The sequence below is a fragment of the Choloepus didactylus genome, chromosome 3, assembly GCF_015220235.1.
Source record: "Choloepus didactylus isolate mChoDid1 chromosome 3, mChoDid1.pri, whole genome shotgun sequence".
NCBI classification, from domain to species: Eukaryota; Metazoa; Chordata; class Mammalia; order Pilosa; family Megalonychidae; genus Choloepus; species Choloepus didactylus.
The window spans coordinates 108,234,659-108,247,043 of record NC_051309.1 but is presented as its reverse complement, the minus strand read 5'-3'; the positions used below and the strand labels follow the sequence as shown (position 1 = coordinate 108,247,043).

The 12,385-nt window shown below is 36.0% G+C and overlaps 1 protein-coding gene across 1 annotated transcript; it reads left to right on the top strand.

Moving 5' to 3' along the window:
- Window positions 1–338: 338 nt before the first annotated feature.
- LOC119528741 (alcohol dehydrogenase 1A-like) lies at window positions 339–10,186 on the top strand. The gene is made up of 9 exons (XM_037829018.1): window positions 339–356; window positions 2,026–2,127; window positions 2,760–2,898; window positions 4,673–4,760; window positions 4,861–5,080; window positions 5,425–5,685; window positions 7,629–7,764; window positions 8,381–8,519; window positions 10,162–10,186. The coding sequence occupies exons 1-9, from the start codon at window positions 339–341 to the stop codon at window positions 10,184–10,186; spliced, it is 1,128 nt and encodes a 375-aa protein (XP_037684946.1).
- Window positions 10,187–12,385: the final 2,199 nt, after the last annotated feature.

The following is a 12,385-nucleotide window of genomic DNA, read 5'->3' as shown; positions in this document are numbered from 1 at the left end:
AGGTTAGGGAGGTAGAAACATCAAGTGGAATAAAAAGAGAGTGGTTAAAATTTATACATGTGGAAATACTTAACCTAATGAAATCAAGATACTGTAACTGAATTTGGCATATTGCAAACCAGGTTCAGTTTTTAATACTGGTCCTTTCATAAGTGATTCAACTTGGTGTAGGAATAAACTGATGGGTGTGCTTTAAAAACTCCAGATCACATGGGTATGAGTAGGCATTATTCATGCAAATAAAATATTTGGCAATGTATCTGCTTTGTGCCATATAAGAGGGAGGAAATCTATAAGAATGCATCAGTCGCCTGGCCTGCAGAGAAGACAGAAGCAACATGAGCACAGCAGGAAAAGTAAGCAATGAAAAAAAAACTTTTAATTTTTTTCTTTATATAAAAAATATAAAATTTTATGTTTGTTTATAATAAATATAAGGGAACAGTTTTTAATGAATAATTTAAATTTCTTTTCTAAATTAGAAACAATAAATAGTGAAATAAAATGCCCAATTATGCCACAAGATAAAATGCATCTTAAAGTATATGGATATGGGTATTGCCATTTACCTTTACCAGTATATGATATCATCTGTATCTATTAACATTTCTCTCCTTCCTTTAAATAAATGAGCTTTAGTTAGAGTGACAGTTTATTCAAGTCTGTCATGACTGATTTGTAATCCTAAATAAGAAATGTTTTAATGAAGAAATTGTCTTCATATTCAGAAACAATAATTTAACTGTGTTATGTATTAATGAAAAGATAATGATGGATGCATCTGAATTCTTGAGACGATCAGATATGTGACTTTGGTAATAATACTCATCCATTTAAGCCTCAATATTTGCATCTGTAAATAAGGCCAGGATTCAATAGCTCTACCTGGTAGCATCCCTGTAAGGGTTAAAGATCAAGCATGGAAAGCCCCTGGGACAGGACACACAGTGCCCGTCAATCATAGGCACCAATGCTCAGGATCTATTGCCATCAGTGTACATTTTCTGAGAGCTCTCATATTTATTCTGGCATTGGCCTTACTGAAACCTTTAAAATTTGAAGGATTTGAAAAATAAATGATGGAAGTGAATTTTAATCGAACTGATTTTATCATATTTACAGGTATGGCATTTCAATATTAAAAAGGCACTCTGTATGTACAAACTTTGCTGACTTGAATATAGGGCTTAAAGACCTTCTTAAACATTGAAAACATGTGTTTAACTCTTATTTTGAAGAGCATCTATAGTTAAGCTATCTAGGCTAGCAATTCAAACACAGGCACAGATTTCCTGATTTTAAATTAAATGTGCATTCATATGGGATCTTGTGTTTTTATTTCTCACTCTCTAGCTTTAACCTGTGCATTTTTTTATTCAAATGCATTCTGGAAGGAGTTGATAAGCATAAATCATATAATAAACCAGATATGCAAAAGCAGTGTTCCAAATGTGTAATGCAAACAGAACACAGAAGTGGTAGAAACGGAAAATTAAAGAAAGAGGCAAGCAGGGAAACAGTAAGATGAAGACATGCTTTCCAAGCAGGAGACAAAAGAGTCTATTATCATAAATTCATATTGTTTTGGCTTAAGCAAAAATATTCAGCAATATGGCAGTAGGTTTTACATGAATGGACATATTTTCTGTCAACGTTAATGAAGTAACAGTGACACAGGTCTTTGTATACAAGCCAAAAGTTGTAGGCCAACAACCCACTGCATTAGAATATATCAAGAATAAACATTCATGGGGAAAAAATGCAATGCCAAAATGACCTAGAAAAATATATTCAACTTTAACTCAATGTCTCATTTTGTCTAATTATGTCTAAACAATATGGTATTGTTTTACATGTTTCTCCGTTAAAATAAAAGGTTATTATTTTCCTAATCAGAGCTTGCTCATTTCAATATTAGCTGTTTATACTATAATGGGGCTAAATGTTGCAATACAAATATGGAAAGACAAAATCCCTGACTTCAAGATTGGGAGAACCAGTGACATCTTATGTTTGATTTTCCAGGTAATAAAATGCAGAGCAGCTGTGCTTTGGGAACTAAACAAACCTTTATCCATTGAGGAGGTGGAGGTTGCACCCCCCAAGGCCTATGAAATTCGTATTAAGGTAAAAAATTTTCTGCCACTATTTCAGTTAAAAAAACAAAGATTATTTAAACAGTGGAAACAACCAAAAATCCATTTTTAAGAGACACTTTTAATATAACTAATGTAATCATTAAAATGGAATTACATTAGTTGTCAAGAAAGGTATAAATGGCATGTATCATTAAATTTTTTAAAGTGATCAAAGTCATCTCAGTAAATATGTACAGTATATTCCTTACATCTGTAAAAAGAATTTATGTATTTGTATAGAAATAAATATAGTGCAAAAGGATATATATTAAGATTTCAAAAGCAATCAGCAGTTCATATGTGGCCAAATTGTATTGCTAATACACAATTTTTACTCCTATGGAGAGCGTGCATTTTTGTATATTACATAAGACTTACATATTACAGATACAATATAATATATGCATATTATACTAGATTGTCTAATGCAAGAAAGGAAGTACAGGATGATTTTAGACTGAATTGTCTGGGGTAAATTGAAGTTTTTATTTGGGAAGAGTGGTGAATTAGCAAAATCCTTTAAAGCTCTTTAGAAACCTGATTTCAGGGAATTGGAGGCATTAAGTCTATATGGGGGATATACATTTTTCTGAATGTTCTTATTTTCCCTTTCCCCTACAGTTGTTGGCCACAGGGGTCTGTGGCTCAGATGACCATGTGATTGCTGGGCATTTTTTCACACCACTTCCTGTGATCTTAGGCCATGAAGGAGCTGGCATCGTGGAGAGCATTGGCAAGGGGGTGACCGCAGTCAAACCAGGTACAGGATTCTCACTCAGGGAATGTGTCTCCATTCAGGCCTCCCAAGGTCATGCACCTGGAGGGGGAAACTGAGGCAGTGAGCGGTGAATGACCTGCACAGGGCCCAGCAGCAGCCAATGGCAGGTCAGGACTAGACAGGGATGTCCTTGTTGCCTCTCTCCCTGCCTGACTTTCTCCACGGGTCCAGCCATGGCCCCAGGACAGACCTCATGATTCTCTCCTTCAGCAGTGACTCATGGGTTCCTCCTAGACATCAGGAGACAGGGTAGATCCTGGGGATGCTGGGAGACCAAAGGACACAGAGGAACTGCCACACTGGAGTTCACACTCTAATAATGTCATTTCAGTGTTCCTGAGCACTGCCTCCCTTCAGGGCCCGAAACAGAACCACATGTGGGGCAAGGGAAAAACTGCATGAGTTGAGGAACAAAAATATGTCTATGTCCAGAGACTCTGAGTTAGTGTACGGCAATTGTGATTTGCTGAGTTCACAGGATGGGGCTGGGAGGCTCTGGCTGAATCACCATGAAATCTTTTATGTCCAGCAGTGGAGCCTGTGCACTGATTCCTCTTCCTACGTGTCCTCCCTTCTTGAACGTGGAACAAATGAAAGACCAGATGGAGGAGGCCTGGCAGAAGGCAGTATGCCAGAAAAGTCTATTTTATTACCATGAACCATTGATAAAGATGTCTGATTGTAAACTATTGACTATACATTTCCTCTTTAGTATTTTATTCATCCTAATTGTATTGTGTTTTAATACAGATTAATATTTTAGAGGTAAGACATGAAAATAATAGAAAATGTCTATGCTGTAATTCCCACCCAAAGATTATCTATAATTTGTAATGATCCATTCATTACTTTGATCATATTGTATAGGTAGCATGGATGACTAAAAGTAAAAATTATGTTTAATTTTATAAAGTTTTGTAGCAAGTGAATACAATATGTCCCTTTACCAAATATTTACCTGACCTGTAAATGGAAAAAATAATTCATCTGCTTTGAGTTTGAACTCTTAGTATTTCTTATTTACAAAAATATAAGTAATAAAATGGCATTCTTACTTTATACTCTGCTCCATCTACCACGGGAGAAAAATAGATAACTCACAAATTAACTCCCTAAATTCACTCAAGTGAGGATTTCTTATTCTACAAGAAATTACTTGCCTTAGGAATAATTGAATTATTGAGAACAATTTTTTAAATTTCTCTTCTTTTTATCATTCTTTTTGGGTCTCCTTGAGAGAATTAAATACAAAATGAGCATTCACTAAATAGTAAATATAAGCAAGAGATTTTATAAATCATGATTATCAAATACTCAATATTCTTGTAATCCAAACTATTACCAAATATCAGATCTTCATTATGGTGGTATCCTTGCAACTAAAATGTATATTAATGCTTACAGTGAGAATACTTTAGATTTAATTAACTAGGGATTAATGGAGACAAAGTATCTTCAACTCCAGTAAAAATCTAAACATGACAAAAGGAAATTATTAATACAGTAGAAATAGTAAAAATTCATGTTGTTTTCCAAATTTGCATTTTTTTCTTTGAGAATCCATAAAAAAAATTAAAAAAAAAAACTTGATAAACATTGTTGACAATCAGCAATGACTTCCTGGTGTTGATTGCACTCTGTTTCTTGGCAGACTTTCCAAGACATATGCCTCTAATATAAACACTTAAGCTTTAAGTTCTTGGTCTATTAATCCTTGGGTAGAAATTTAAAAACAATTTGCTTTATCCTCTTTTAGGTGATGCAGTCATCCCAGTATGCATTCCCCAGTGTGGAAAATGTGTCGTTTGTAAAAACCCAAATGCCAGCTTCTGCATGAGAAATGAGTAGGTATTTGATATTTTGCATGTAGAGTCAATGAGTTTGCAAATCAGGGAAGCTCCTGTCTCATGTCTTTCTGTTCTATCTCTGTGTTACACCGACCAGTGTGACCAACCCTCGGGGGACCATGCAGGACGGCACCACCAGGTTCACCTGCAGAGGGAAGCCCATCCACCACTTCATCAGCACCAGCACCTTTTCTGAGTACACAGTGGTGGATGAGATCTCAATAGTCAAGATCGATGCAGCCGCACCGCCGGAGAAAGTCTGCCTCATTGGCTGTGGATTTACTACTGGTTATGGGTCCGCGCTCAACATTGCCAAAGTAGGAATGACCATAGGCGATAACTCATTGTCAGAAACATTTTTTTTTTCCCCAGGAATCATGAATCATTCCTCTAAATTAATTGATAGCTTTCCCCCTACTACCATAAGAGCATTGAGATACTCTATAGAACTTGGGGTGTGATTATGGGCAGAATATGGCCCCAGAAGGAATTGAGAGCATGTTCTAAAGAAATTCACCAGCATTTCATACATGAACAACTTAAGTTGGACAGAGGTGTTCAAGTAACTCCTGAAAACAGTCAATGATTGAATGCACTTTATGCAGCTTAGAATGTTGTTAGCAATCATCACTTAATCAATTTTGTCCTTTCTGAAATACAGGTCACCCCGGGCTCCACCTGTGTCGTGATTGGCCTTGGAGGAGTCGGCTTGTCTGTCATCATCGGCTGCAAGGCAGCCGGAGCAGCCAGGATCATTGGTGTGGACATCAACAAAAGAAAATTCACGAAGGCCAAAGAGCTGGGGGCCACGGAGTGCGTCAGCCCTCAGGACTTCCAGAAACCCATCGAGGAGGTGCTGAAGGAAATGAGTGGAGGTGTTGTGGACTTTTCCTTTGAAGCCGTTGGTCGGATTGACACCGTGGTATGTACGTAACATGCCCTGATTCATGCTTCTTTAATCGAGGGTATGTTTTTAAACAGTGGAATATAAATATTATGTATCAGTACTATTTAAAAAATTATGAATTGCAGTATTCGATCTCCTATTTCTTATCTGTGATTACTTTATTTGTTATTATAAGGTATCTTTCATTCCAACAGCTAAGCAAATGACTGCTTTTTTTAGCTCCCCTCTAGAGGTTGTTTTATATTAAGACTTTATAAATTTATTTTATTAAATTTTAGGGAATAAATTCAAAATGAAGGGAATATAAATAATACAAATTTAATTCTCAAACTAAGATACTTTGATTTTCCCTACATTCTTAACAAAAATATTTTACTACTTTTTTATATGTTTAATGGATTGATTTCTTTTCACATGCCATACTTTGACCAAATGAATAGTGATCAATATTAGACCAAAATTCATTTTATTACCTAAAATATGCCCAAAGAAAGTTACTATTTTAATGCATTGTTAGCAATCCCCACAGCAGATACCATTGTGCCTAGCAATTAATAGTGACCCAGTATCTATATTTTGGAAAAAAAACTATAAAGGATGGATGGATTTTACTAACAAATTTCAGGCAACATATCTCATAACATTACCTGCATGTAAAATAGCATTAAAAAGCATATACACTCATAGCATTACAACCATAAATAGCATTGCATGCTGTTACATGCATGTAAAATACTTAGCATAATGCCACCTGGCTAGTGAAAAACACTCAATGAATTTTACCTAGTGGTATAATAAAACACTATGTCCAGTCTTGAAGTGCTGACATCATCTTTGAAAAGTCCATGACATTACCTGCAAATAAACATAAGTATCATCAATTTTGACAATTTACGTTGCTCCAGCTACATTTCACCTAATCAGAATCCTCCAGAACAGTACTGAAAAGGTCCCCAGATCAATAAAACCCCTTTGTTGAGATTCCCCATTAAATCCAATCTTTGTTAATCCTATGGGGCAGCACCTGAGAGTAATGATCTTTGCCACCTTGTTCCGGCACAATATCCCACAGAGAATTGAGGTTCAAAGGGAATACCTACTTTTTGGCAAGATGGCAGTTTTTTTCCTTAGGTTCTTTTTGGTTTGTTTTTCTCCTGTTTTCTCACATGGGCTGGATTTGTTGATGATTCCCAGTGTGTGATAATGACAGTTTCTGTGTATATCTGCTATTCCAAACCATGCACCAAACACAAAGGATCAATAATTATATATTCCTGGGGAAGGCTAAACCATTTCCTTATTATGGAATGTGTTCAAAAACCTGATTGGAGGACAAGGCCTTTTGGGCTGTCTTTTGAGGTTCCCGAATAACAGGTGTACTTTAAAGTAAAATCAGTATCCTTTTTTTCTGGGAATGAAAGCGACATTATGGCATGTACAATTAAGAGCCGGACAATAAGATAAGGCTCCATTAAAAGGGACTGCATCATGAGAATAAGACATAACCTTTGATGATGTAATTTACATGACATTTTTTTCACTATCCAAGTAACTAGTTGAAGTACAAGATTCAGGTACTTGCTAAATAAATAAATAAGAAATGATTCACCAACATATAGATTCCCTAAGATTCATGTGATGATGTAACATTACCCAATTTTGAGGAACCAATTTTATTTGTGTTTGTAATGATGTTTGCTTCTTTAATACATCATAAGAAAAAATTATGTAAACACAAATACATCCATCCATTCCCTCATCCAAAAATATTTTCTGCCTATTCTCTAACACCACAGCACAAGTATGCAAATAAAGGAGAAGAAAGAAGCAAAAGACAAAATCTTTGCTCTTCACATCTCATAATCTAAGCTGATGTTACATGATCTCTTACTTTGTATCATAACTGGGAACTATCAGAGAACCCATTTTTACAATGTTAACTATTAATTTCATTCCAGCTTCAGGCACTGTTATGCTGTCATGAGGCATTTGGCGTAAGTGTCATTATAGGGGTGCCTCCAGGTTCTGAAAACCTCTCGATGAGCCCTATGTTGCTGTTGACTGGACGCACGTGGAAAGGGGCAATTTTGGGTGGTAAGTGTTAAGCTTAAGGACTGAATTTTTCTTAACCTCAGCATTTGCTCCATTTTACAATTGACAAAGCCAGGTTTTGAAAAGCAAAGTAGTCAAAGAAAAGTTAAAAGTCCTGATGTACCTTTAGGCTCCATATCTACTTGATCTGAAACTAATGTAGACTGAAGCTTCCAAGACATACCTTCTGATGTCCCAGGAAACTAGTGAGGATCTATAGCAAAACCTCTTTTGATGGTGGTGACTGGATAAGGCACTGATGTAACAAGTAGGGCTCATGCAATCCATAGCAATAGTTCATTTCTGCACTTACTGCCCTAATTTAGACTTCCCTTAAGTTGGTTCCATGATTTTGGGTATTATCATCTGTACAGTAATTTCTGTATAAGAGAGCTGATAATGAAGGGCCCTAGTTTACTGGGGAGTAAACAACAATGCAAAAGAGTCCAATTGCTGCAAAAGGATATTTAAGTACGCTATCTGTTATCAACCCCAGTAATGGCAGTCTGTGGTATGCTGCTCGTTTTATGTACTTTGATTTACATTTTACTTGAAAAATCTCCCCTCAAATTTTACTACCTACCCTTGTCTGAATCTACCAATGATGTCTTCTTTTCAGGCTTTAAGACTAAAGATTGTGTCCCAAAACTTGTGGATGATTATATGGCCAACAAGTTTCCACTGGATCAATTAATAACCCACGTTTTACCTTTAGAACAAATAAATGAGGCATTTGACCTGCTTCATGATGGAAAGAGGTAGATGTTTTTCTCTCTTTATGATGGGTGTTAGGCCAACAGAGAAAAAAATTTTTTAGAGGTTTGACATAGTATGAAAATGTAAAAGTATGAGAAAAAAAGTGGAGTGCTTGTTTTTCCCTTACCAGTCCATTTGCATGTAGAATACTTTATATCATATTGTGAGAAGCCAAAAACAGTTGCTTTGCATTTTATTTCTGCTAAAGCCAAATTTTATGCCTTGTCACAAATCTGAATCATCAGAGCAGTTCAGCCTCTTGACAGGAGGACACTCACCCCTGAAAGGAAAGAGGGTCAGAGGCACACAGTCGTCATCAGACCATGGGGCCCCTGCAGCCTCTGCCTGGCCCCTAACACAGGCTGTCCACTGATGGATGGGAATTTAGATTCTAATCAGGATGTTCCAAAACTTTCATTATAGGAGTAAGTGGAGCTGCATGGGTTGTTATTTCTATAAATCTTAGTAGTATTTTAAAACCAACGATTATTACTGCAAATTCTTTTTGTAATTTTCAAAGACTTTTTCACAAATAAAAGTTAAACTAAACAGATGGGGCCCAAAATGCTATTTTTAAAACCTGTTTTAATAATATGAGCCAATACAATTTTCAACCTCTAATATTTGACTTTTGCCATTACTTAATAAGATGAATTTTGTCACATACATTGATATGAGGCACAACTAGTAATAGGCAGTTTCATTCAAACCCCACCGTCTACCTTCACAGTCCAAGCTTTTTATACAACCTCACTCTTCTTCTCGTAAGGTTTTCCATTGAAATAGTTTATGTTAGGCAACCACAAGCATATGATAGCATATTAGATACTATATTTGACAATAAATATGCAGATGTATATTCTTCAGAAAGCAATGTATCCACAGAGCACCAGCTATTATACAAACTGTCCTGTCTGCATTATGTCATGTGATTCTCAACAAATGCTGATACCTAGAGTTAGGTTCATTATTTAAGACAGGAAAACACATGACTCTGAGAGGACATGTAGTTAGTAAACACGGGAGCTAGAATTCCAAATTAAACCTGTTTGTTAGCAAAGCCAATTTATTTTTTCTTACAGTGTACTGAGTAACAAGAGCTTATACATTCATGTGTACATTCATATATATAATTATATTTGTACATGTAAATATATTTATGTAAATAATATGGAGCACAGTAGTCAACAAATCGTAGTCATTGTCTCTTGGCATCTTTGTTTAGGTTGAGGTTAAAATAAGATAAAGCATGAAGGGCATCAACAAAATGTATGGTAGATAGCAGATAGCAGGAATTTATTACATGTTATTTGGTTACTGTTGTTTTATATTCCTCAATATTCCAGGCACCAGGAATTTCAAAAATTATTTTTTGAAGATGCTAAAATAAATGAATTATAAAGGGATGTCATATTACAAGGTGATTAAGTGAGCTTATGTTTGAAGAAAACATGAGGAAGAACCAGTAAAAGATGAGCATCATTTTTACTTGTCTTCACTTGAATGTATAGGGATGGCAATGAAGGAGCTGGAAACATAGCCAGGTTTTCACTGAGGCACATCAAATCCTCCTTGGACTCTCATAGGGAAGAGTATCAAATATCTAGTGTTAAAACAATTAATATATTTTCTTTTCTATTTCAGTATCCGTACTATCTTGACAATTTGAGGCCATGCAAGAACCTTTACTTATAGCTCTCTTCTGACTGCTCCATGCCCTAATCATCTAGAACACCAGAAAAATTGCAGCATCAAATCTGCCCTTAATAGATGTTGTCAATAAATATGCTTTGGGACATTTGAAAAGATACTGAAATTGCTTTGTGAAAACTCTTTTATAACTATTCTAAATGTAATATGTTCGATAGAGAGCAGTTCTAGTTTTACAGAAAAATTGCACAGCAAGAACTTTCCTTATATATTCACTCTCCCCCATCCCTATAGGCAATTTTCCTATACCTTTACTCTTGCATTAGTGTGATACATTCATAAAAATTCATGATCCAATATTTATTCATTATAATTATTATTATTTACCAAATTCCATGGGTTATTCTAGGTTCATTCTTTGTGTTGCACAGTTCTAAGGGTTTTTACAAATGTATAATCTCATTTATTCATCATTATGCCCTGTGTACCTTGAACTCATGTCATAAGCAAAAGTCTGAACTCCATGGAAGAGGCAGATGAAAAACTGGGCATTAGCTGGGTAATGGAGACCAGAAAGCTTTCCTTCTTGAGCACTCTCTATTTGTTGTCTTCCCCATTGAGTAAATACATTTATTGTGACTCCATACCCTTATGTTTGCCTTTGCTTCCCTTAGCCATTGAAGCCCAGTGGAAGGAGCTCTCTATCCATGCCCCCATCACACGTGATGGGCTACTGTGCTTGCAGCCATCAACTTCTAGCTCTATTCCCACTGCCTGTATTTCCTTTTGTTCTGGTTTGCTAGTGCTGCCGTTATGCAAAATACCAGAAATGGATTGGCTTTTATAAAGGGAATTTATTAGGTTACAGATTTACAGTTCTAAGGCCATAAAAGTGTCCAAACTAAGGCATCAACAGAAGGGTATCTTCACTGAAAGAAGACCGATGGCATCATGAATGCCTCTGCTAGCTGGGAAGGCATGTGGCTGGCCTCTGCTGGTCCTTTGTTCCCAGGTTGCATTTCAAAATGGCTTTCTCCAAAATGTGTCTGACCTTCTGTCTCTCTTAGCTTCTCTTAGCTCTCTGCGGCAAACTCTGGGCTCCATCTCTTAGCTTAGCATCTCCAGACATCCTTGTGTCTGCATCTCCCAGCATCTCCATGTGTCTGGGTCTGTGTCAGGTCTTAGCGTCTTCCAGGGGCAAACTCTGGATTACATATTTTAGCTTCTTTCCAAAATGTCTCTCTTAGCTTCTCCAACCTCCTTCTGTCCATGTGTTCTTTTAAAGGACTCCAGTAAACTATTCAAGACCCAACCTGAATGGGTAGGCTCAGACCTCCCGAAAATAATTTAATCAAAGTTCCCATCCCACAAGATCAGATTGAAACATCATGGGTCTTCTGGGGTCCATAACAGCTTCAAACCAGCACACCCTTCTTTTGAAATATTCAAAGTTCTAGGAAAAAACTATAGCATGAGTCTATAAGTGGAGAAGATCCAGATCTTCTAAGGCCAGGGTCCTTCTTAGTAACTCAAGAGAAATGCCATCCATTTTTGTTAAGAAAAGGGAATTGGTTTTAACTGTTTACTTGCTGGGAATATAGGATTTTCCTTTTAAACGGAAGCAGGTTTCCTGCTACATGCTATAAAGTAAGGTTAAGATATTAAAGGTTAAGATATAAACTATTTTAGAACCATACTTAAAATATTAGTAATTTTTACTCATTAAAGTGCCCAATTATTGAAATAATCTTACTGATTAGAATTGACTAAGAATTGAGGTATAAGGTAATTAAAAACTAACAGGGTAGCTGGAAGTACAGGGATAGTAATGAAGTCATGTTGAACTCAACATGTAAAATGGATTACAAAGAAATGGCACAAGCATACAAATTACGTAGATATATATACATATATGGATGTACATTTTTAAATGATTGTTTTTAATCTATTCACAACCATGTCTTGCATCATTCTATATTCCTGGAATTAGTTGAATAATTAGAAAAAAATACACACACACACACACACACACACACACACACACATATATACACATACACATTTCAAAATGTGCTGTCTGTTGCCGTATCTACTATCTATATGTTATTGTGGAGAGGACCCCAGACTTAGAGAAAGTGATTTATTACTTACTGTTTTACCTTCAGTATGTCACTCTACCATTCTGAGCCTGTTTTATCCTTTTTTGAAAAATTCCACC

Excerpts from the sequence above, each read along its gene's own strand:
- LOC119528741 (XM_037829018.1), top strand. Across the intron at positions 2,128-2,759 it reads CCTATGAAATTCGTATTAAG|TTGTTGGCCACAGGGGTCTG; the intron begins GTAAAAAATTTT and ends TTTCCCCTACAG. Across the intron at positions 5,081-5,424 it reads CCGCGCTCAACATTGCCAAA|GTCACCCCGGGCTCCACCTG; the intron begins GTAGGAATGACC and ends TCTGAAATACAG.